Below are 26037 nucleotides of genomic sequence, written 5' to 3'. Positions count from 1 at the left end.
TGAAACTAATGTAAGATTGATTGTAAGTCAACTATACTTCAATTTTAAAAAAGGCTACATGCTGTATAATTATATTTGTAAAACATTTTGGAAAAGGCAAACTATAGGGATGGAGAATAGATCAGTATTTGCTAGTGGGTCGTGGTGGGGGAGGAGTTGATTATGAGAGATGACTGGAGAGAAATCTTGGGGGTGATGCAGCTGTTCTGTATCTTGATTGGTGGTTACTCTATGCATTTGTCAAAACTCAGAACTGTACAGTAAAAAGAGTGGATTGTATTGTATGCAAATTAGAACATACATTTTAAAAAGGTTTCTTCTGTTTTCTGTATTTTCTTTAATGCCTTGTCTCTTTTTTCATCTGAGGCCTTCCTTACGAATCTTGTAATTCTTAGCTGTCCATTCCTACCTGTGAGTGGGATTGGAATCCAGAGCCATGTGTTGTGCTGTGTATGCCTTTGCTGTTGTGGAGGTGTTGAGAGTGTGCAGGATGAAGAGCTATACAGCATACACACACACACACACACACACACACACACACACTCACTCACTCACTCTCTCTCTCTCTCTCTCTCTCTCTCTCTCTCTCCTCTCTCTCTCGCGCAGGTGGAATTCCAGGCAAAGGAGTAGTAGTAATTCCATTTCTGGAATCAGTTGTCTTTTTGTACTTCAATGCCCCTTGGGTTTCCTCTCCTTTTCTCGTTTCTCCTCTGGCCTCCTAGCTTTAGGTGGGGAGCGGAGAGTTTGCATTACTTTTCCAGCATCACTTTATTCTTTTCATGCGAATCAGAGGACCTGGCACACGTCTCCCCAGTCCCCTGCCAGGCTCTCAGGCTGCAGGCCTTGGTCTTTTCAGTCTGGTGCGACTCTACCTGCCTTCCCGTGGGGTTGAGCAGACCATTTCCCCCACCCCAAATGCTCCCAGGACCCCTGGCCAGGCCTGTCTGCCTGGAGAGAGGTTTTCTCCTGATTTATTCACTGCATCACGACTCTGCTGACACCAGCGCGCTCCCTGGAGATTCCTTTGTCTCCACCCCTTCTGAGCTGTCCTCATACTTAGTTCGGAAGAGGCCCTAAGGGTAAACCTGGATCCTGTTTCTCTGGTCGGGAGGAGGACAGTCAGTGTGTAAGTGTGCTCCTGCAGCCTCGGAGAGCTGCCGGGTTAGAGGAGCGTCCCGGACAGGGGTCAGGAGCCTTTCTGGCTGCCGTCGGGACCACACGCTGGGGGCCGGTCAGCATCATGGCTCCTTTTCCCGTGCCTGACGCTTAGGCACGCACGTCATGCACATACGAGGGTGTGATTGTCAATCACTAAATGAAAGTGACTAATTAGCTTTTCGGCTGTTTTATTGAAAAGATAAGAAGCATGAGACCTAATGGTATTTCTTTTGATTAAAATGGATGTTTGAGCATCTCATGTTATTTAAGAGTGAATTTCTAAACTGTGGTTTTAAATATTTAAAGCATGCCCATTAAAATTCATCCTTACTCAGGTTTGTGCTTTCTGGGAGTGTTTGATTTTTGTTGCTTATGGACGTTGTTAGTTTTGATCATTAAGATGCAATGCGTGAAGCCCCTGCCCTATCCCGAAAATGCTAGCAAGCCAGCTTTCCACCCTGGGATTGTAGATTGAGTGCTATTCAAATACTCATCACCATGTTGCTCTTTAAGGAAGCATTCTTGAATTTTGTTGGGAATCTTACGGTTTGTTTTTGTCTTTTCTATTTTTCTTCAAGTTTTGGTGAAATGTTGGAGGAATCATACAAGTTCACTAAAGCAATATTACTCATTCAGCTTGATTGTATAGAAAAACCAGTCATTCTCCCCAGCATAGATCATTTATTTTTCTTGCATGTTTCTAGGCCAAGTTGGTTCCTAACTAAGGAATATATTTTTTCTTTTTCTATTTGTCTTCATTTCTTTATCTCTCCCTTAGAGATAAAGACATTCCAAACATGGTGATCAAAAATGCCTTATTCATTACATAGTATAGCTAATGAAAATACAGAGACTCTTAACAAAAGGCCCTGGGCCCTGAACTATATCCCTTTCCATTTAATTGTAGTTGTTTTGCAGTCACTGTGAAGTTTATTTATTTGCTCTCTGGTTGTTACAAACTTTTTTGCCTGGGCTGCATCATGGTGTTAAATATTTAGCTTTATCCTTCTAGGTATCTGGCTCATTTGACAGAAGAAAGGTTATATGCTTCTGATGAAAGATAAAAGAAATGCACCTTCCAGGAAAAAAGCGGTTTGAAAGAGCACTGTTTGTAGTGACCCAGTGCAGGCTTTTGAGCTGAAGGTGATTCTCACCTTATCCCTGATGGTGTGAGAAAGACTTCTTTCTTCCTTTCAGATAGCAGACAATCCCTGAGATTTACAGCCTGCAGTCCCGCAGATAAACGAGGGTCATGTGTCACACCCACCATGAATGCTGAAGTCCATTGCCAGGGTCTGAGGCACACGGAAGAGAGTCAAGGTGTGCAGCTCGAGCACGCCTACTGCTTTGAAATAAACGCACTTGGAGAAGCGAGGTTGAGCGGGGCCTGGCAGAGGAGTTTGAGAAGGTGTTGGTCCTGCCTCTCAGCTTGTACCAAGCCACCCCCCAGGCCCAGCCCCCAAGAAGCAGCCTCCCTCCCCACCTGCTCAAGCGGACTTCAGGATTCTCCCGTAACTGCCTGACCCAGCGTCCACTCTGTAGAGCAGATTGGGCCATAGGTCTAGTGGGGAAGAAAGGAGGGGGGTGGATTTGTTGGGAATAATTCACATAAGCCATTTGTGGTTAGAAACGAAGAAGGGAATAAACTCATGAATATTACAGTGTTATATTAACACTTGGGCAGGTAAATGAATAGGAGGAGATGCTCTTTTAAGACGCTCTTTAGAGTGGGTCCTCAATTGCCTTCAGGTGCCAGGCAGGTGACATAGGCTGTGAAGCAACCAGGTGTGAGTTCATAGGCCAGATAGCCACTGGAGAAGGAGGAAGGACATGCCTTGCAAACGAACATTGGAGCTCAGTTTTTTAAAAAGTGCTTCTCACTCCTCCATAACTCTATAACCAAAACCTTGTCTGACTCAGCACTTGGGATGCCGGTTGAACCGCCTGTGTGTGAATACACTTCCTTTCCTGTAAGTCAAGAAGGATCTGCTTTTATCTGGGTTTGAAGCCTGCCTCTCTTTTCAGTCTCCTGTTAATAAACACAAGCCCATGCTAATGGTATTGGAAGAGTTTGGGTCTCATCTAGTATTTTGTAGATGGAATATTAGTCTTCAATAGATTAGCTTTTCTGACTTGTCTCATTAAGTAATGGCAGGGAATTTATCACCAACTCTTGGTGGTCAAATTCAGCTGTTCTTGCTACCTTTTGAAACTGCCGGTCTTTTAAACTGGATGATGACATTTTCTTCCTTCACCAGAATGGATAACTCTTTGAGTTTTTTTCTGCTAAGAATATAGGGATTGCAAGGAGAAATGAAATCCACAGATAATCCCATGCCTCATTTTAGCAGTTATTTTGCCCCCTTTCGTCAGAAATCCTTTTGAGAGCAAGCAGTGTTTGACAGATCGGAGCTTCCAAGTGACTTCTTTTTTTTTTTTTTTTTTTCAATTTAATTATTTATTTATTTTTGGCTGTGTTGGGTCTTCGTTTCTGTGCGAGGGCTTTCTCTAGTTGTGGCAAGCGGGGGCCACTCTTCATCGCAGTGCGCGGGCCTCTCACTGTCGCGGCCTCTCTTGTTGCGGAGCACAGGCTCCAGACGCGCAGGCTCAGTAGTTGTGGCTCACGGGCCTAGTTGCTCCGCGGCATGTGGGATCTTCCCAGACCAGGGCTCGAACCTGTGTCCCCTGCACTGGCAGGCAGATTCTCAACCACTGCACCGCCAGGGAAGCCCCCCAAGTGGCTTCTTTTCCTTAGCCCTTCCCCACTGGGGGAATAAGAGGTAAAGGGATCACGGGGAAGAAAGGGAGACCTGTGACTGCAGCATCACAAGCCCAGTACCCAGACCTTGAACGACGCAGTACTTCTGGTGTACATGAGTGTAAGGTGGCCAGCTGGAATCATTGTAAAACTACACACACACACACACACACACCCCTTCATAAACTGCAAGAAGGGGCAAAGATCTCATTTTCCCCAGCCTCTCAGGTGCAGTTCCTGCCCTCCTCCTTGTCATCATGTGGTCCTGAGTATTTCTCTTTAACAGCATATTCGATTACACCCTGCCTTGCCTTTATTACCGTTGTTATTAGTTGTATCTACATCAGATCCCTTTTCCCTCAGGAGATTACCGTTTCTCTGAGGATTAGGACCTTTCATTTATGTATTTATTTCCCATTGTTCCTCACACTGTGTTTTTTATTGGCTGATGCTTATAAATTGGCTCCATCTCAGAGCCCTTTCGAGTCCTGTGTCCACGAGCCCTTGTTGCCCTGGCCTTCCCGATGCGTGAGGCTGTCAGGTCTGTGAAGGGGGATGAGGAGCCCTGGCGTGAGGGGCCTGCCCTCCACCCCCTGCTGTGACAGGTCGTGGCGGGGCGACCTTGAGTCAGTCGTGAAGCTTCTCTAGGCTGCAGTTTCCTCATAGAAAATGAGAGGGTTAAACTAATTAGTGTCTCAGTTCCTTCCCACCTCTGACACTCGGTGATTCTGTGATTAATATGTGCTCCGTGAGGCATTACCCAGAGAGCCAAACACATTAGGAGGGATTCAGTTATGCTGCCATATTCATGAATTCAGCAAAGACTTGTTGGGGTTTATTGAGTGCCTACAGTGTGTAGCACAGCCTTCTGGTCACGGCGGACCAGTGGAGGGCTTATCTGATCTTTATCCTTGAGGAGAGCATGTTTTACTGGGAGAGGAAGACAGTGAACGAATAAACACGTAGAATAGCTGGGACAGGCTGGGAAGGAAACCATGGGGGCTGTGACAGGGGACAGAGGATGAACATCAGGAGAGCCTGAGGAGGGCACAGCCATGCAGAGAGCCTGGCATTGGGTGCCAAGAAGTGACAATGGCAGTGTAAAGCCCGTGGGGAGGCTTAAGGGGACGGTGAGGAAGGAGGGTGTGGGGAGGGGAGAGGGGACCACACAGGTCAGAGCAAGAAAGCCATGGAGTGTTTGTGGTGGGGAAAGGACCCCATCTGACTGATGTGTCAAGATGTTACTCTGGACACCTTGTGAAGGGAGAACGGCTCTTTAGAGAAGCAAGAGTGGAGGTCATGAGATCTGGTGGGAGATTTGTAAGTAGCTCATATGGGAGATGATGGTGGCAGTGAAGATGGAGAAAAGTGAATGTCTGGGATGAACCGTGGAAGTCCCTCTGATAAACTCTTGCTGATGGATGGAGCTAAAGGAAAGGGCCAAGGAAACTCTCCAGATTTCCAGCTTTGGTCATGAGGTGGATGATGGAACCAATAATCCAGGTAGGAGAGACCTGGGAGGGCCAGGGACTTGAGCTGTGAGATAGGCGGTAGGCAAGAGGTCTCTCATCTGGCCCTAATTCCCTCGAACAGTCCTTAAAATTCTAACATCTCATTTTCTCTTGATAAAATCTGTATTCGGGAAATAGCTTGTCATGTTTGCCATTAAAAATAATGGTTAAAAAGAATTTCGCTTTGGAGATACACACACATCATGAAAGAAGGAATACAAATAGCCAAATATCATATGAAATGGCGTGTAACTTCCGTAGACGTAAAGTAATAACAAAATAAAATAACAAGATTTTGTTAACCTATTAACTTTAAAAATTGAGGACTCCAGGGAAGCTTAGCCTGGTGGCTTAAGAGCATGGACTGTGGATTTAAATTCTGGCTCTTCCACTTACTTCCAGAAGTTATTTAACATCTCTCTGCTTCAGTTTCTTCATCTGTAAAAAACAAGATAGTAAATTCTAGCCATAGGGTTGTAATATGGATTCAGTGCAGTAAAGCACTGAAAACAGCACCTGGTAATGGTAAATGCTATTCAAGTGTGGAAAGTAAGTTCCTAGTGTTGAGCGAACTTCATTCCATTAAAATATGTTTTTGAATCCCTGCCACGTGCCAGCTACTGTTCTGGACTTGAGAATAGAGTGGTGAACAGGGATTTCCCTGGCGGTCCATTGGTTAAGACTCCATGCTTCCAAGGCAGGGGGCACGGGTTTGATCCCTGGTTAGGGAATTAAGATCCCACATGCCGTGCGGTGCAGCCAAAAGATTAAAAAAAAAAAAAAAAGAATAGAGTGGTGAACAGAGGGTGGGGAGGGGTCGCCTGCTCTCCTGGAGTTGATATAGGAGGAGTGGAGGCAGGTAATAAACAGGCAGATAAGCACCAGAACCAGATCATCTGGGGTGGTTAGAAGTGTGTTCTAAAGAGGGCGCCCATATGTCCAGTTTGCACTTGGTGTCTTGGCATTCTGTCTGCTTTAGCATTTTTGAACTCTCAAAAGCGTTCCAGTTTTATACAAAAACTTGTACATGAATGTATTTAGCAGCTTTATTTATAATTGCCCAAACCTGGAAATAACCCAGATGTCCCTCAACTGGGGAAGGCATGAACAAACTGTGGTACGTAGCACAGAATCATATTTAGCCGTAGAAATGAGCGAGCTACCGATAGACCCCCGGTCATGGTGAATCTCCGACGCCCTGTGCTGTGTGAGAAGCCAGGCACAGAGCCTGCACACGGTATAGTGACATTTCAGTGACGTTCTGGAAAAGGCATAATTGTAGGAACAGAAATCACATCTTGGTTGCCGGGGGCTGGGGGTCAGGGAAGGGTTGACTTACAAAAGGGGGGATTTTGGAACTCGTGGAACTGTTCTGTATCTTGATTGTGGTCATGGTGGTCACAAGACTGACTGCTTTTGCCAAAACTTGCAGAACTGTACAGTAAAGAGGGTGAAATTTACAGTATGTAAATTATACTTTAATAAAAAATGGAAAAAATTCCTAAGCAAGAAAGAAAACAGTTTCGCTATTTGAATGGCAGATGATCTGGTCATTGTAGTTGTGAAGAGTTTTGGGAGAGAGGCGATGGAGCAGGAAGCAGGGAAATAGAGGGATAGAAGGAAGATTGACACCTTTTTTCTTGAGGGCAGTATGTATTTATTCAACAAATAATTATGAGGCACCCATTATGTGCCAGGTCCTGGCATATAGTCTGGGCACAGATTGTACCTGTAAGCAAAACAAAAACCCCTCATGGGGCTTAGAGTTGTGTATTAAAATGCAAATGTGCATTCCTGTTTATATAGTGAGTCTACCTTCAGGAATATACTGTAAGGAGGTAAGGGAGGGGCCGTAAAGATATGCATTCAGCAGTGTTCTGTGAAGAATTATTTTAAAAGGCAAAAGCTGAAAGCAACCTAAAGTCTGACAATGGGGGATTGGTGGGTAAATTATGGTAAAAGTGGTCATTAAAAATGATTAAGTATTTACTACATGTATTTATGTGGGGAGGTGTCTATAATATGCAGAGTATAAAACTGAAGGTAAAAAACTCATTCCCTGAGTGTTAAAAAAATCTGGGATACTACACATTAATCTCTGTTTCTTGGGGTGGGAGTAGGGGACTTTGGTATATTTTTTACCTTTATTTTTACACAATGAAGATCCTTTTTTTTTTCAAATAATTGGCAATCTAAGTATTTCCATTTGGGGAAAAAATCATTTAAGACAAACACAAAACAAAATAAATATTAAACATAATAGGCAAGGAGTGAATACCCTGTATTTTCTGAGTGAAATTCTGTTCTAGAAGGAAGGATTTGTTTTTTAAAGGAGAAAACAAATGCTTTTTTGTTGGCAAATGCGAATGAGACTGTTTTGGAGAAACATGCAACATTTTTATTGGAGAGACTTAAAAATATCATTTAGTTTAATATTTTGCTTAAATGTCAGATTAGTCTAACCTTTGAAAAGTCAAGTTACCTCTTCTCCTGGCCCTTTATAAAGGGGGAAATAGAGCATTTCGTTTATGTGTATATTCTTCTTCACTCTTTTTACTCAAGGTAAAATAAAAATAAAATAACCTCTACTAGCTAAAAAAGAAAAAAAAAAGATGTTTTTCTGAACACAGTTCTGCTTATATATTAAAATAAAATGTGATGTACGACTCACGTTCTGTACATAGATAAGGAGAGTGAAGCCAGCTCCATGAGCGGTTATATTTTTACATAATTTGGCCCGTAGTCACAGGATTCAGCACCACGGAGAGCTACAGAGTCCCAGAACATTTAGTTACCATTCCCCAACCAGTGATTCAACTTTTAATCATATTGCAGTGAAACTGAACGTGTAAAGTTCATTCAGTCTGCGGTGCATCAAGTTTTAAACGACCTATACCTTACCTATACCTGTTGAGAATAAACATATAGAACATTGTGAAACATATAGAACATTATGAAATAGGACCCAGAACCCAGCTATTCCTAAATAATATGACTAAATAATATGAAATAGGACCAAGAACCTGGCTATTCCTAAATGGTTACCATTGCAGAAAGCATAGAAGAGTGATAACCACAAAACTTTCTAAAGCAGGTGAATAGATTGACTTGTATGTAAATGTTTGCAAGTCATTCCACATAAAACTATCCTTTTAAATGTGGTGGAACATAATAGACCTCAATATATGCTCATTAAGAATGTCAACTAAACTTTGAAAGTTGGGATTTTGACTTTTTTGCATCATTATTATATTTACCATTACATTTTGGGTTCATAGCCTATGCATTTTTCTGTATCCCAGAGTTCTTCTGAAAGATTATTTATTGCATGGTAGGAAATGTAGCTGGAGCTTCTTTGGCAACTAAGTTTTATTAAGTCAGATGGAATTGCATTTACATTCAGAGGCACAGTGCTTGAATATTTATGTGAAAATTCACAACTGATAAAGCATTCCACAGCAGACCTGGCAGCTCAGGAAGGCTGTATGCAGTTATTTTTTCAATCTTTTAAAACCCATGCCTCCTTTTAATAACATAAAAAAATCTCCCAGACTTTCTTTAGTTTTTAAATTTTCTAATTAAATTACATTTTATGACGCATATAAGTTAAACACGAAGATCAGAATGTATTTTTCCGTATAATCACCCCTGGATATTCTGGTACAGCTCTCCTGTGGGGAAGGGGAGAGGGTGCCTAACTGGCTATCCAGTTGGGAAGGGTGGCTTTGTAATCTCCATCTTAAAAGACTGGAAAAAATAGAGCCCGTGCTGTATTGAAAGTGAGGTAAACATTCACCCTTTTGAGCTTAAGTTGGGAGGAGATTGCTTCAGCCCAAGGGCCTACTATGCATGAAGTGCTGTCCCAGATGTTGCCTGGAAAAGAGAAGTGTTTGAGCTGTTAACCTCCAACCTAGTGAGCTTGTAGTTTAATAAAGGAAATAAGACACCCATAACTATAATAAAAATAAGGCATGTAACTGTAAAAAAAAAGGACTCATTATATATAATCAAATGAGATGTACATAAGTATAATTTTTAAAACATGGTATGACAGTGCCAGAAGGAAAGATCTAGGGATTCAGGACATGGAGAGATAATATCTAGCTCCTTCTCCACTTTTTTTTGGGAGGGGGAGGGAGGAGAAATTAGGAAAGGCTTCCTGGAAGAGGTGGCCTTTTGAGCTCAGAAGGTGGAGCTATGGGGTAGGGAGGACAATTTTACTGGCAGGTGTATTTTAAGTAGAAGAGTAAAGGGGATTTCGCCTGGAAACATACATGGGCCCAGGGCTCATCAGACCTGGAAAATCAAGATGGGAAATTTGGCTTTCACCCGTCATTCAGATGGTGTTGTGGTCACGTTGGTGGACAGCACAGAGATGGTGGTGGGTCTGCTGAGGTCCTCTTTATCCGAGAATGCCTTTCACGCTATACTGGGCAGAGCAAGCGTGGCAACAGGAAATGGAAGCGAAAGATGGATGAAGAGGTTGTATCTGAGTGTCTAGATCCTTATCAGTCCGCTTAACGATTCATGAACGTATATGCATATTCGATGGAAAAGGTTCCATCTAGATGAGATGGTCAAACCATTAGCGGAGATTGTGAGCTGGGGAGAGCTGCAGACATGCTTGATTGTTAACGATGGGCAAAGACAGTTTTGTTTGTTGGCAAGGAAGAGGGTGCGATGCTTAAACTACATGTCAGTAGAGCCTGATGCTGAGCCCATGTTGGATTAAAAAGCATGGTAATTGGCTAGTTACGAGTACTGAGGAAAATAAACAGCGGTCCTTAGGAGAATGCAGGGTAGCATGGAGAACAGGTCATGGGATAACGGCTTCATTTTCTTTTCTTTCTTCATTTTCATCTTCTCTTTTTCTTTTGGGTGGGAGGTGAAGTGATAATTATCTCAGTAACACGCTTGACAAAGTATGTCCCCTTACGACGTCCTTGTGGACAAGACGGGGTGTGCTCAGTGACTGCGGGGCCTGCTGGGTGGAGGAGCACCTGTGGACGGCCACGGGGTGCTGACGAGGAGGTGAGGGGTTACTTCTCCCTGCTCCGGGTGCTGTGCTCTGCCCCCTGCCTGTTCTGCTGACTCTGGCATCAGTGAATGAATGATAACCTGGAAGGTGCGCTTACCTCTTCCAAGATGGTATGAAAACAGAATGGGTTGCAAATATTTGGGATGAAAAATTGAGGGTGGGCCCAAAAAGTTTTAAATAGGATTGAACAAGGGACGTAGACCAGCAAGATGCAGTTCAAGACATGTGTTTTTATAGTCCTATCGTGGGTGCTAAAAGCCACTTGCAAATTTCTAGGATTGAGTTAGTGTAGTTTAGGAGTAATTCATAAGATGCTTTGGCATTCTGTGGATGATATGGAATCAACAGGATTTGTATGAAGCCGTCATGTTCTTAGATGGTGTGGTTAGAGGTATAACTAAGAGAATGGAAGTCTTGTTGTCACATGACCCTGGATGATGCACCCAGCACTGATTATTGTGTGCGGCTCTGAGCACCCCGGGTAAGTGGCACTTTGGGCTCCCTAGTGTGTGTGCTTAGGTGTTGGGAGTTTTTAAAAGCTGTTCCAGCAGAGGAGAATCTGAGTTCCTTAACTGGGAGAATAGGTTTTCACCCTAGTGGTAGGGGGTGCTACTTGGAAGATTATTACGCATGAGATAGGCTATGAGCCTAGAAAATCATTAAACTCCTTTTGGACCTAGGACTTAGTTAATGGATTATTTTCCAGGATAAGTTGCCATTTACTGCTAAGGCCATTGTTTGTAACTTTTGACAGCCATGAATGTGAAGCATATGAAAGCTACACACCTCACCCTGGGAAAATGCACCTTAAGCGGGGCGGGGTCGGCACAGTTGGTTGACATAATTGCATTTTTTGTTTAATCACACACTCCTGTATTATAAGTCTGGATTTTTACGATCATGTTTATACTGGGGTGGGGGGGATGTTTATCTCAGTAGAGCACCCTAGAGTGAAATCCAGATCCAGAAAAAACCTCTTGCCTGTGTAGATTCTGTGACTGTCTTCTGGTGAAACAGTGGCGCTCGAAGGGGGAGGAGTGAAGCTGGGCAAGAAAGGAAGGAAGCAGGAAACATTACCTCCTGTATATAATTTTGCCTTTTATAATTGAAGAAGGTTTTAAAATTTGCTTTTCCTGTCTTGTGTGAGCTTCCTATCCTTTTTTGGTTTCTGGTTTTGCTTTTCTATCCTTGTTCTTATGATAGTGACTTTTCCTTTTATTCTTCCTTGTGATCTGTATAATTTCACCAATAGGCAGCTTTTCTTTTACAGCTTCCACTTTCTGCATGAATTTTACTTTCCTACCTCTATCCCTGCTCTGTCACATCTTAGCTGTGTGACTTTGGGAATGTTACCCTCTCTGTGTTTTCATTTCCTTACCTGGAGAGAGAGAGAAAAAAAGCAAGGAGATGTGAAGATCTGTTTCTGGAGGCCATTACAAATATTAAATAGTTTAACTTAAATTAAAATTAAAAATTAAGTAAAAGTAATTACAATTTAAAACTTAAAATTTACAAACATGTATTAGTGCTGAGAATAATACTCGGCCCCTAGAAGGTTCTAGCTTTCCATCCTCTTTCCAATGAGCAATGTTTATTGTTTACTGACAGAGAACATCTGTTATGTAATTCTTAAATATTAAGGTGCAACTCTTTCTAGCAAGATTTTACACCTGCTTGTCACTCTCTAGCAATCACATTGTGGATTGCGGTGTCTGATGCTCCGGTTTGGTTTGTCACTGCTGAGAAGAATGCATTTATTTCCTTCTGCCAGCCTCGATAGTTCAAACCCAAGAGGGCTCTTGGCTTCATGCTTATAATTCTGCCCACAGAGAATTAGAGATGCTTACTTTGTCTGGTTGGCTCACATTTGTGGAATGTCTTGCTCTCCATGACTTTCCAGGACGCCCATTTCCCGACCCAGAGAGCACGGTGTTCTTTTAAACTGCTGTCTTAATGATTTGCCTACATGCTTTTTGTATTTCTGCCCAGAGGCGCAAGGAAAACACCCTGAAAACTGAATAATGAAAGAAATATAGATGCTTTGAGACTCCCCTCTGTATCAGGGAACGGAGGCTGGGATCAGAGTGTCAGCACCTTGGTTAGGCTTGAAGCTGGACCTGGGGGTACCACTGGCCTACCGAAGACAGGCCTGGAAGAAGGCAGAGAAGGAGAAAAAGAAAGCAGGAGACGGGGCTGAAGGGGGTGGGAGGATGAGGACCTGAGTGCGACAGGGACAGAACGGAAGTGCGGCACAACAGGGAGAGGAAAGCGCAAACCTGTGCACAGGTGTGTGTATTTGGACAGGATTCTACAAACATGGGGAAAGGAATGGAAAGGCCTAGATCAGGATGTCACTGTGCCTTGTGCGGGGGTGGGGGGGAGGAGGAAGAAGGGGGAAATAAAAAAAAATAACTGACCAAAACCCAACTTATAGGAAATGATGTCATTTATGGAAAACGTACATGCTTTTGTACAGATGCAAACAAATGAAAGGAAAAGAGAGCTCCATCAGCTGAGTTCTTAGGGGTGCCCATGGGAGGCTGCCAAGTGAAAAGTTATTGGTGATGTTTCAGTCCTTTGGTTTTCTTGTTTATTATGTTATTTTGTTTTATAATAGATACATACAAATATGCATATATGTAGATATACATACATGGTATATATACACATGCACATGTTTAGTATATGTACAAATATACGTGTGTGTGGATATATACACACTCTTTTGAATGTGTGAAGTAGCATATGAAACAATGATGACGGGAAGACAACTGGGTTGCCATGTAACCTATTTTGGTAGAAACGTAACAGTCTCCCGTGTAATGTGGGTGTGCACTCGTGCATGTTTGCACGAAGCAGAGGAAGGCGTGGAAGGCGGCTCTTCACTTTGATTCCCCACTGGGGGAATTGGGTACGAGGCAGAACCTTGTTACTTTTAAACTCTCCCATCCCCAGGGCCTAATGAATGCATTCATAGTAGTGGATAAAACAATGTTAGCCTTGAGTGGTTTACTGATGATCTGTGAGGCTACTTTGGTAGAAATTTAAATACTTTATTAGAGTTTAATCTCTGTGAGGGAAGAAATAACATTGATCTTCATCAGTCATCTTGTCATGGATTCATTCACTCATGCTGAGAGTACATATTAAGTGCCATATACATAGATAGATAGATAGGTATATGTATGTGCCAGGTATTTAACAATATTTTCTTTGATGCCTAGCACATTTGGATTTTTTTTTTTAAGTAAAAGTATAGGGTTTTGAAAGTTCATCATAGAAAGACCTGATCTAGTGGATCAGGAAGGCTTCCTGGAGGAAGTGGCATTTAAGCTGCAAACTGAAGACTAAACGGGAGTTTGTTGGGTGAGGTCAGGGGAGGATTCCACATTTCATGCAGATGGAAGGGTATGTGCAAAGGCCCTGAAGCAGGGAGAAAGGAACATGGTAACGTGAGGAATGAGGAGTGTGGCTGCAGCCTAGGAAAGAAAAGGATGAGAGGAAATGAGGCTAGAAAGGTATGTAGGGGCTGGATCATCCAGGACTCGCAGGCTACTAGAATTTCCTCCAACTTTTTATTTTGAAAAGTGTCAAACCTATGCAAAAGTTGCAGGTGTAGTCGAGTGGATCACCTAGATTTTCAAATTGCTGGCGTTTTTCCATGTTTGTGTGCTCTCTCTCTCTCTTTCACACACACACACACATATTTTTCTCTTTGCTGACCGTTTGAGAGTAAGTTACAGACAACATGTCATGTTAAAAAGCATGTCATGTTTAATATCATGTATCTTCCAGGAACACAGATTATCTCTGGTATAATCGTGATACTGTTACACACCCAAGAAAGTTAACATTGATAAAATACCTTTACCCAATAGATTGTCCATATTTAAATCTTGAATTGTCCCAGTGTTCTCTGCTAACTTTTTAAAAAATCCAGGATCCAGTCAAGGATCATGCATTGTGTGCAGATATCCATTGGTGTTTTGGGGGGCAAGTTTAGCCCAGCTATTTTGTAGAATGCCCATCGATTGAAATTTGCCTGATTATTTCTTCATGATTAAACTCAGGTTGAACATTTACAGCAGGGATACTCTCATAGGGGATGTGAGGCCTGAGAACTACCTAACATCAGGAGCACATGATAGCACTTTCCATAATGGTGATGTTAAATTTGATGGTGTCTACCAGCTTTCTCCACTGTACGGATGAAATTTTCCTTTGTAAGAAATAAAGTAATCCAGGAGGGTCGTGCTTTAAGATTCTGTAAATATCCTGTTCCCCAACAATTTTGCACTCAGTGATTTTAGCAACCATTGGCATCCCTCATCCAAGATAATTATTACTCTGGTGAATACAAAGTGGTGATTTTTCTAATTGTCTCATTTTTTGTATATTAGTTGTTATTCTGTGAAGAAGAGCCTTCCTTTCTCCTCTGCTCTTTTTAATCAGTATCAGTATGAACTTGTGAATTTTTAAAATACGAATTTAAGATTTAATATGTATTTATAATCCACTTCTAACATTAATCGTTTTGATGTTACAGTTTCCCATATTTGGCCAGCAGGAGCCCCTGTCTAAAAGGCTTTTGAGAAATAGTACCTGGATTGAGTGAATGAAGTAATAGTAGGAAAGTGATGAATAAATCTGTGTTTACCATGCTTCTTTTTTCTCCCGAGGGTCTACATCTGTCAATCTAGCGCGCTTTTCTTTTTATTTCTCTCTAGGTCTCGTGGGCTAATTGGCTCTCGTTCAGCTGTGAACCTAACAGATAAGTCATCCTGCTGTGTATCAAGACAATGCCCAGTTTTGAAACTGCTCTGAAAATGATGAAGGCAGGATCGCCCAGTGATGCTGTCAGGGGCCAACAAGCAGCTTGAGAATTCCCTGTTCACCAGGTAGCAGCTTGAAGGAAGCCCCTTCCCATTAAGGAGGACTGCATGGCAGGCAGCCCCCACTGAACGCTGGAAAATGAGTGTCCCAGTGGCTCCTAAGAAATCATGTTACCCTGAGTTACGGGACCAGAGAAATGGAGTGAAAAACAGTAATGAGAGCGTCCTACGTCTGGGAGACACCAACGCCAACCCCATCATGTTGGAGGTCAGCCCCTCTCCTGGTGAGCCTGTGACATGTGCCCTGACAGATGAAATTGGAAATGCAAATTCAAGGGGGCCAGAAAGTAGCACCCGTGTCCAGAAGGAGTTTCACCCCCTTCAGGGCTTTTCGAAGGCATCTCAGGCTGGCCCTGCCAGCCTGAAGGATTTTAAATTTTCTCCGATGGCTCAGAGAGAACGGAATGAAGAGCCCACGCTGGAGAGAGGCACAGGTCCCCTGCAGGCCCCTCGGGGTCTTCAGGGACAAGGTCAGCCAAGTTGGAGGACTGTCACAGGTGAGGCCAGCCCAGAGGTTTCGGCTCAGAGGGAGGTTGACGTTCCCTGGCGTGTTCCCAAGGATAAGTTGGCCAAGACCCTTGACAATGAGGAATTGAGGAGGCATTCTTTGGAGAGAGCGGGCAGCTCTGCCGTAGCCGGGGGCATGCTTACCAAGGAGTGGGCTGGGGGCCTGGCCTGGCCGCTTCCACAGCCCGCAGTGCTGGGGTCCCCAGAAGCCCCCCGTCCGGTACCCAGTGGCGGGGAGGGGCCGCAGAAGACGGGGGCAGCCCCTTCTCCAGGGCCGGCTTGTCTTCCAGCTGATGGTACCTCAGAGGGAAAGAGCTCACGTCATCCTAAACCATCTACCTCAGTAATCAAGGAGACCACCCCCTCAGAGACCCAGCCGGATGGGGGACAGGTACCCAACGTTAGCACCCAGAGCACAGAGCCTTCCGCCTACCCGGAGTGCGCCCCCAGTTCCTCTCCAGCCTCGAAAGATGCCCTGAGGAAGCCAGAAGCACAGTCAGGTGAGGGAAAGCCCGAGCCCAAGGTGGAGCTGAAACTTGTCCCGCTCAGGGCCGTGCAGGAGTTCAAGTCCACCCCGGCGGAGGGGCTGGGGTGTCCTCAGGAGGACGGCGTGTCGCCCCTAGGGAGAAAGGAGCCGTGTACAGAGGAGGCACAGCAAGAAGCCTCGGCCGCTGCACGCAGCGGCCCCCAGCCGCCGGGTGTGGGAAGAGGCAGGGGTGAGCGGGGAAAGAGAGGTGAGGAGGGGTCTCTGCAGACCACGCCCAAGCCGGGCCCCGCTTCCTCGGGAGCTGCTGAGCGTCAGCCCACGGGCAGAAGTTCACCAGGCGCAGCTAGGAGACCGGGTGAAACCCCATCCAGCAGCGTTTCACCCAGGGAGGGTCACGTCGCTTTTGTTCCTGGTGATTCGACTGACAGCAGGCCCTCGGGTGCCAGTGAGGAGAGAGGGGTCCTGGGCGGTGGGAACGGGGACGGCGCTACGGTTTTTAATTCAGATGGTTCTGCTGGAGAGAGCAGAACTGGGGTCCCCGAGCCCCCCGACCCTCCAAGCAGCAGCTTAGAAGCTGGGGAAAGCACAGAGATCGCTACATCCATGGCTGAGACTAGGAACCGTCTAGAGACTGCAGTGAAGACTGAAAGCGCCCCCCAGGCAAGAGCAGATTCTCTTCCCGGAGTCCCAGTGCCCCTCCACCCAGAGACAACTGTGAATGTGGCCCGCCAGCCCGTGCAACCCAGCAGCCGTTTTCCGGACTTGGGCGCCTTGAATGTGGACGCGGGGGTCCCCCCGGCCGCCCCGCCTTCTGCCAACAGCTCCAGGTTGTCACACGCTTCCCTGAAAGTGCCTGACAAGAACCCCTGCCCTGGTGGGATCCCCAAGCCTGGCCTCACCCGTCCCGAGGACACACCCGCCTCACAGGAGGGAACGGAGGGCCCCCAGGTTGAAAAGACAGAAGAAAGGGTGGATCCCCGGCCCATCGTTATGCCCAAGCCCAAGCACGTGAGGCCCAAGATCATCACCTACATCCGGAGGAGCCCTCAGGCCCTCGGCCAGGTGGACGCGTCTCTGGTTCCCGTGGGGCTACCTTATGCTCCACCCCCGTGTAACGTGCCTCTTCCCAAAGAGGAGAAGGCGGCAGGTGGAGACCTGAAGCCGGCCGCCAGCCTCTACGACAAGTTCAAGCCAGACCTGCAGAGGTCCCGCGTGTTCAGCTCCGGACTCGTGGTGTCTGGGATCAAGCCCCCGGGACACCCCTTCAGTCAAATGAGTGAAAAGTTTTTACAGGAGGTAAGGGAATGTCACTATGATACAGTCTATAAGTTGAACATCCTAAAGTTTGTTGTGTATTTTCGATGAATTGTGCAAACAGAATTTCCTCTCTTAGCAAATTGCAGATTCTGACGGATGCACTTGTACAGAAATGGATGTTTTTAGCTAGAGGAGGTCATAGGCAAATGGACACTTGGGATTAGAAGAGTTTGATGACCAGCATGAGATGGAGCTAACGTCTGAAGAGGGTCATTTAAATTCTCCCTGACATAATCCATAAAAGTTAGATACGTATGCATTCAAATTGGCTTCCTTGTTTAAATAAGTGAGCATAATTCTTCTATAAATTAGGTCAATGGAAAAAAATCCAAAATAAATATATTGTTCAAATTAGTCAGACTTCATCCTCTGAGGGGGAGTATTTCCCTTATGGGAGAATCTTGTATTCGTCCATGTCAAGAGTACAGTGAGTAGAAAACAACGTGTTAGGCATGGGCTGTGTTTTAGGTCAAAACAGTAATTACAGCTAGCATTTAGTTGAGTGTCTACTATGCACTGGGCCCACGTAACATCACGTTTAATCTTCACCGGTTTTCACTAATCCTTGCAGTGATACTCTGGAGGGCGGGATTGTGGTTCTTATCATTGCCCAGATGAGGAAGCAGACTCGGAGAGCTTTGAGTCACTCATCCAAGGCAACAAAACAAGGACAGCACTGAGATGCTCACCCAGACCCGCCCAGTTTCCGCACTGTGTGGCCCCTCTCAGTACTGGGGTGCTATGGCGAGTTGTCCTCCCAGAGCTCAGAAGGGAGGTCTTCTCTGGACGCAGTCTCATGGCAGCCAGTGATCAATTAAGAGGAAAGCAGCATCAGATCATTTCTCTCCCTGACACCCTCCACGTCTGCTCAGGCCACTCAGAACACAGGCTGGAGCCTATAGGATGCTCAGCTGTTAGGATGCACTCGATCTGGCTCCTTTACTTCCCGACCACCTCTCCTTCCTTCACTCTCTCCTTCTGCTGCCTCAGGGCCTTTGCACTTCCCTCTGCTCAGAATATTCTTCTCCCAGATATCTGAATGGCTTTCTCCTTCATGTTCTTTAGGTCTCTGTTCAATGATCACTTCATTGGAGACTTTCATTTGTAACAGTTCATTAAATAAAGTAATTTTGTACCCTCCCCGCCCCAAACAAAAAGATACCCTAGATTTTTCTCTGCAAAACACAATTGTGAGAGAAACTTTATTTGGAGATGTAGGCAAAAATCCTGTTACTGTTCTATCTCTTTGACCCTTCTTAATTTTTTTATGTATGTTTCCTTTCTTTGTTGCTTCCACTCTCTCCATAAAATATACAGTAATGTCTATATTAGATGCACATCCCCCCCAAATATTCTCTATTCTTAATCCTGTAGAAGCCACCCCAAGTCTTCAGGAAGTGGGATAGTATGAGTGTTTGTGCGGCTTTAGTAGTGCTGAGGGGTTTGGAGAGACCCCGTTGGTGTGGGGACAGCAGTCCCACTGTGCACCAGCCGCTCTGAGGACCATTTCCTGCTGTAATCAGAGCATTCGAGGCCCAGGTCCTTTCCTCAGGCTGCAGGATAGAGCAGAGAAGCCCCAGGGGTTGTGCTGGGCTCATTTCTGTGGTAGTCTCTAATCACAAATGGAGAATGGGCTGGCCTTTGCCCTTTGCTCCTGTAGCTGTGACTTGGTGTAACCCAGAGAGTCCCCCTCCTGTGTTCAGCCCCCAGAAGTGGCTCTGAAGGTCATCGTGGGTCTAGTCATGCCAGGAGGATAATATAGGCTGACTTGTTTAGGCTGCTTTCTGCTCTCAGCTATCCTGAGGCATCTGGGACACTCCCTCCTATTGACTTCTTGGGGGAATTCCTTTTAATTACTGGTGTAAGTTGGGGGAAGGGAGCAAGAGTGAGAGGACCTGGTGAGGTTGTGTGCTTACAGCATACAGGTGTGTGATTAGGGCTGAACTCTTCTCCTCCTCCCTGGTACCACCCCATCACTGTAGGACACTGTGCCTGTCAGAGTTCTCCGGAGAAACAGATTGTATACACAGGTATGTATATGTATGTATGTGTGTATCTTTCTATCTATTGAGACTTTAGGGAATTGCTTCATGGAGTTGTGGAGACTGGCAAGTCCAAAATATGCAGGGTGGGCTGGCAGGCTGCAGACCTAGGGAAGAGTTGATGCTGCAGTTTAAATTCAAAAGCCATCTGCTGGGAGATTTCCCTCTTCTTTAAGGGAGGTCTTTTTCTATTAAGACCTTCAACTGATTGGATGAGGCCCACCCACATGATGAAGAGTAATCTGCTTTATTCAAGGTCTACTGAATTAAATGTTGATCTCATCTGAAAAACAGCACTAGAGAAACATCTAGGATAATCTTTGACCACATATCTGGGTGGCGTGGCCTATCACGTTGACAAAATGAGCCGTCACAAGCCCTCTCCTTGCAGTAGCTTCTCAGTGAAGCCTCTGCATTTGCCCCATCGTCTCCCCAGCCTGCCGTCCCCTGAGAACAGGACAGGGCAGATAGGAAGAGGGACAGTCCGGTAAGAACTTAGTTGCTTGTGGTGTGTACCTTGATGGATTTTAGGAGTTTGTTTGAAATCACAAGGATTCTTTAGTTTCAGAATTATTTCTCTAAAACTACTGCATTAGAGAAAGAGGGAAAAAACCCATTTGGGGTTAATCTCTCTGTGTTTATGACTGTACGGTGATACCTGCTGTGTTCTGTCAATAAAGATGAAAGAAAAGAGTGTGAAGCTTTTTGTAGACTCTCTTGTTTTATTACAAATGCGTAGATTAGGCATCTAAGGAGTACTTTTCACCTTTTCAAAGAATTTGTTATCTTACCAGAGACAAATTACCCAACAAAATGGCAGGCATTGAGGTTCCTGAAATTGTTAAGGTCGTTTTCAAATGATGGAATGATGGATTTTGACCCCTGAAACCTATACAGTTTGAAAGAACAGAATAATTACTGAGATAAGACATTGCAATCCTAAAAACCTGACAGATGTAGGTTAGAAATGATAATAATTTCTTCATGGGAGCACCTGCTAAAAGCAATGAGCAATGACACCAAACATTTAGACACTAAAATAAAAAAAATCGAGCAAATATGAGTATGATAGAAAAACCAAAGATTGACAGTAAGAGAGTAAGTAGAAAATGGTAAAAATGTTATCAGAGAGCAGATGTAGAATGTTCTTTCACAGGAATATAATTTGCTGGGGCCTGAATTCTATCTACATACTATAGCAATCATGCATATTTTACAATGTGATTATGATAAAACTTTAAAGGCCTCATCTTTTGTTTCAGTAACATCAATTTAAGGAGTACTTTGTATCTATTTCAACAGTAAAAGAGTATTAAATTAAGGGTTTATCTCTTCAACAGCCTGGATCAAAGCTTTATAGCCCCTATTAAAGAATATTGTTAAATGCCTGTGATTCCTGAATAGATAGAGGTTTGACACGTAAAATGTATTATGATTTAGAGCAGAGTTAGTTAACATCTATGTCTTTTCATACATAGCCTCTGGCACTTTTTTTTTAACTTAAAGGAAATAATATTATTTTGTTGTCTTTTTTTTTTTTTTACTTTTAACATGAAGAAACACTGATACTATGAACAGGCTTTGTGAATACAGAATTGCATATATAAAAGGTAGCCATCAATTGTATTCTAATCCAAACTGTTAATCACAGGCAATGGTAACATGATGTTATGTTGCTAGATTCAGGAAAGAATGAAACATGATTCCTTTATTTAATAGATGTTTGTTGATTTCAGCTCTGTGCTAGACATTGTTCTAGGTGCTATGAATTCAGCAGTCAGCAAGACTCTGCCCCAAAACTTCCATTCTAGTGAAACTTGCTCAGACATTCCTGGAGGCAACACCTTACTAGGGAAGACAATCAGAGGTAATTCACAGTCTCTCATTTTTAATTATGTAAAAAGAATGTAGAAGCCTGAAAACACATCTTTCCATTAACTTCTCTATTCTTCCAAATAACCTTTTCCCCTCATTAACAATGCATATTTTATTTCCTAAGTAGCCTAATAAAGACTTAACATAAATTGGTAAAGTTCATCAACTTATTGTAACACTAGGTCACCAGGAAAACTGTGCCTTTTCTCCTTAGGAATAATGAGACTGTCATAGTTCCATGAACATTTGCTAAATTCTTTCCTTGCGTCATTGACATTTTTTGTTTATAGATTAACTACTTGCACAAATTCCAATGATTTTGTAGTGATCAAATTTAAAAATCTGATGGAGGAAATTCTTTTTCCTCCCGGCGAAATGTAGATTCATAGAGTATTAAAACCAGCATAGACCTAAGGGATCATCCAGTTGTTGTCAACTTAGGGGTGAAGACATTGGGCCCAGAGAAGGTAAGAGATGGGTGATGGAGCAGCTCGGTGGTTCCAAAGTGGTCACTGTTGGAGCCTTGGTCTCCGGACCAGGTTCAGCACTCATCCTGTGACGTGCGGTTCTCTGATTGATCTTCTGGTCATTTATCATAGGTTACAGAACGCCCTGGAAAAGAAGAATTTTGTCCTCCTCCCTATACTCACTACGAAGTTCCTCCAACTTTCTATCGATCGGCCATGCTCCTTAAGCCCCAGCTGGGATTGGGTGCGATGTCACGTTTACCATCTGCCAGGAGCAGGATCCTGATCGCGAGCCAGAGGTCTTCAGCGAGCGCCATTCACCCACCAGGAACCCTAGCGGCAGCTGCCAGCCTCTACAGCTCCGACCCTGCAGGTAACCAGTGCAGCAGGGACTGCTTTTTCCTGCTGTACTTTTAAATAGTAATCGCATAAAATGATGGTAACTGTCTAACCTATGAATGCCTCTCCTTTTTTTTTTTTTTAACAGAAACAATCACCATTTTTTTAAAAAAATTAATTAATTTATTTATTTTTGGCTGTGTTGGGTCTTCGTTTCTGTGAGAGGGCTTTCTCTAGTTGCGGCAAGCGGGGGCCACTCTTCATCGCGGTGCGCGGGCCTCTCACTATCGCGGCCTCTCTTGTTGCGGAGCACAGGCTCCAGACGCGCAGGCTCAGTAATTGTGGCTCACGGGCCCAGCCGCTCCGCGGCATGTGGGATCTTCCCAGCCCAGGGCTCGAACCCGTGTTCCCTGCATTGGCAGGCAGACTCTCAACCACTGCGCCACCAGGGAAGCCCCACACTAGAGTTTCTTGAAAGTGCTTCTCTTTGCCACACCCTTGCCAGTATTGGGTATTACCATTATTATTACTCCTACTACTATCATTATTATTGCATTTCTTTTATTATTAGTGGAAGGGAACTTTTTTTTTACCTGTTTGCCAGTTTGTGACTTGTCATTTACTCGGGTAATAACTGATGGTCTTAATGGTTAGTTGTTTTCTTGGTAAGTCCTTCTATAAAAAATCAAATTATTTTTTTATTTTTTATTTTATATAAATTTATTTATTTATTTTTGGCTGTGTTGGGTCTTCGTTTCTGTGCGAGGGCTTTCTCCAGTTGCAGCGAGCGGGGGTCAGTCTTCATCGCGGCGCGCGGGCCTCTCACCGTCGCGGCCTCTCTTGTTGCGGAGCACAGGCTCCAGACGCGCAGGCTCAGCAGTTGTGGCTCACGGGCTCAGTCGCTTCCGCGGCATGTGGGATCTTCCCAGACCAGGGCTCGAACCCATGTCCCCTGCATTGGCAGGCAGATTCCCAACCACTGCGCCACCAGGGAAGCCCCTCAAATTATTTTTTAATGGTTCCCATGATATATGTACATTATGATGGATCTACCTTCTGTTACATAGCTGCTACAGGTCAATTATGTGTTCAGTCACTCATTCAACAATTAGTACTGTGGGACTGTTACATGTCAGCATTGTTCTAGGTGTGGGCATAAAGCATTTGACAACAGGCAAAAATCCTTGCGCCTGTTTTAGAATTTTAGGATGGGGGTAGGCAAACTTTTTTTTTTTTTAGTAAATAAATAAAGCACATGTGCTATTGAGAGAAATAACTAGTATTGAAGAAAATGAAACATTAGAGAAGGGGGAATTTGGGATTTGGGACAGGAAGGAGGGAGATTCCAATTTTAAATACGATGGTAGGAAAAGGCCTCCCTGAGAGATGACCTTTAAGCCAGTCCCCAGAGGACGGGAGGGAGGGAAGAGCCAGTGCAAAGGCCCTGGGGTGGCAGCAGGCCAGGGAGGCTGGGGAGAGTGGTTGGGGATGAGAGTAGAGGGGTGGCTGGCATTGAGGGAACTTGCAGAAGGCCTAAGAAGGTCGTAAGGATGTGACTGTTAGTCTGAGAAGACCATCGGAGGCTTTGGAAGTAGGGCAGTGTGATCTGAGTTTTGTGTAAACAGGACCTCTCTGAGTGCCGGGTTGAGAGCACGCTCTAAGGGGACAGTTTGTCTGCATATCTCCCTTCCCTTTGCCCCACACATTCTCACTGCCTCTGACTCTCCAAACTTTGATCTCTGTGTCTTCAACTCACTGTGATGGACAGACTCTCTCTGAGTTCCTCCCTCCTGGGCTCTGGCATGGATGGTGCCCCCAGGCAGGGAGATGGGCAGTGATAAGGCTCACCTCATTGGTTTTCCTTCTCCAAAGGATCACATTCCTGGGCTGGTTGTTGTACAATTTCTGAAAACATTAGTTTTATATATTTTGTTTCATTTTGTAATTGTTTATGGCAATTTCCATATCAATTAAATTTTTATGGGTGAAGTTTCTTTTACATATTCATCAGAGATTGTTGACGTCAGATGATGTTTGTTGTAGCTAATGAGATAACTTTCTCTTTTGTGTTTGCTCTTTTAGTTTCGGACTATCATGGTTGTTTGGGGTTTTTTTGTTATTACTTTAAGAATACTTTTAGAATGTTTCTGTATATGGTTGTATTTTGTTTGCAGTTTGTGTTTAATTTTGTGCCTGGCATCACATATTCAGCACATTGGGATTCTCTGTCACTCGTACCTTGGTTATTCTTGGATCTTTATTTTACATGGTCACTCGAGGCTCTGAGCGGCATCACACTGGCAATGGGAACAGGAGGTAGGAACAGCCCTCAGCGCTGCAGCCCGTAATTTAGCGTTCACATTTCCAAACTCAAGTGATGTCCCTCATTCTGAATCCTAAGATCTGGTTTGATATGTGAACTGCATACACTGTATTTTTTTCAGTTCTTAAGTAGGAAAACACTTAGGTCTCCTATAGACAAGTAAACCTGTGACTTAAACTTTGGGAAGAATTCCTGTTGTTTCCACTCCTGTGTTGGCTCTGTGAGTACCATTACGTGAATCATGGCTTTAAAGTGGCTTAGAAGAACCAGATGTGCAATAAGTACATGCTACCCCACAAAGCATATTCTTACACAGTTTCTTTGCTATAAATGAATACTCTTTCCTAAGACCCTTAAAGTCTTACAGATCTTTTTGGTTTTTTTTGGCCGTGCCACGCGGCATGCTGGATCTTAGTTCCTCGACCAGGGATCGAACCCGTGACCCCTGCAGTGGAAGCACAGAGTCTTAACCACTGCTCTGGCAGGGAAGTTCCAAAGTCTTACAGATCTTAATGTGATTCTGTCTGCTGAACAATAAATAAACCTAAACACTTCCTTACTTCTTACATAATTTCTGTGTTTTTGTATATAGGGTTTTCTGACTCCACAGTCATGCATAAACCTATGAAGTTTTCCTGTCATCAGGCCTGGGTATGAAACTCAGGATGCTATTTAAGTACTCCAAGTACAACAACAGGACGGTTACCTCCCTTTAGGTGGACATAAAATCTGTACTAGTGAGACCTAAGATTGTATATAAAAACAACTCATTATTAGATCCTTCACATCTAAAGAGTTAAAAAGATAGTGCTTTTCTGTACTGCCTTTTTAGTAGTTTTATATATGTTTCATGTTCCTTTTTCTGAAAAACATCTCTCATGGCATTATATAATACATTATGTAAAAAATGTTAACTTTTATACAGCATATCAGGATGTAATTTGTTTTCATGAAAATAACTATACCCAGTGTTGCTGAAAGCATGATTTTTTTGTCAGCCATTGCACCCTGAAAGAACGATAATATTTTTTGATAGGGATAAAGTGTCAGAATAGAAGTTTTTTAAAGACTAGATGAGAATACTTTATTCTATAAATAACCAGAGAAGTTCAATCAGATAAGTTGAGACAGTTTTTCTCAACTTATATTCAGTTTTGTGATGAATTCTGCTTATTAAAATAAATTTTATTTTAGAGTTCAACATACTGTGTAAACGTGCCTCTTTGGTAATTTTTTTCAAAAGGCAGGTTGAATCCTCCCAAATTTTAAAATGTAGGCTATTATATTAATGTAATATATATTGAAGAACAAGTAAACTTGATT

The 26037-nt window shown here is 43.9% G+C and overlaps 1 protein-coding gene across 13 annotated transcripts in view; it reads left to right on the top strand.

Moving 5' to 3' along the window:
* The window catches only part of MTUS2 (microtubule associated scaffold protein 2), a 505315-nt gene that overhangs the window by 161781 nt on the left and 317497 nt on the right, over window positions 1–26037 (top strand). For all 13 annotated transcript variants that reach the window (XR_009005942.1, XM_057533086.1, XM_057533075.1 and 10 more), the window contains 2 exons: window positions 15193–17647; window positions 22185–22425. Coding sequence is in view for 12 of the 13 variants with exons in the window: in XM_057533086.1 (XP_057389069.1) it covers window positions 15437–17647; window positions 22185–22425 (2452 nt within the window). In the remaining variant the exon portion in view is untranslated. The remainder of the gene's footprint in view (window positions 1–15192; window positions 17648–22184; window positions 22426–26037) is intronic.

The sequence above is a fragment of the Balaenoptera acutorostrata genome, chromosome 18 (assembly GCF_949987535.1).
Source record: "Balaenoptera acutorostrata chromosome 18, mBalAcu1.1, whole genome shotgun sequence".
In the NCBI taxonomy this organism is placed as follows: Eukaryota; Metazoa; Chordata; class Mammalia; order Artiodactyla; family Balaenopteridae; genus Balaenoptera; species Balaenoptera acutorostrata.
The sequence above is the reverse complement of the archived record's forward strand: the minus strand, read 5'-3'. Positions and strand labels throughout refer to the sequence as shown.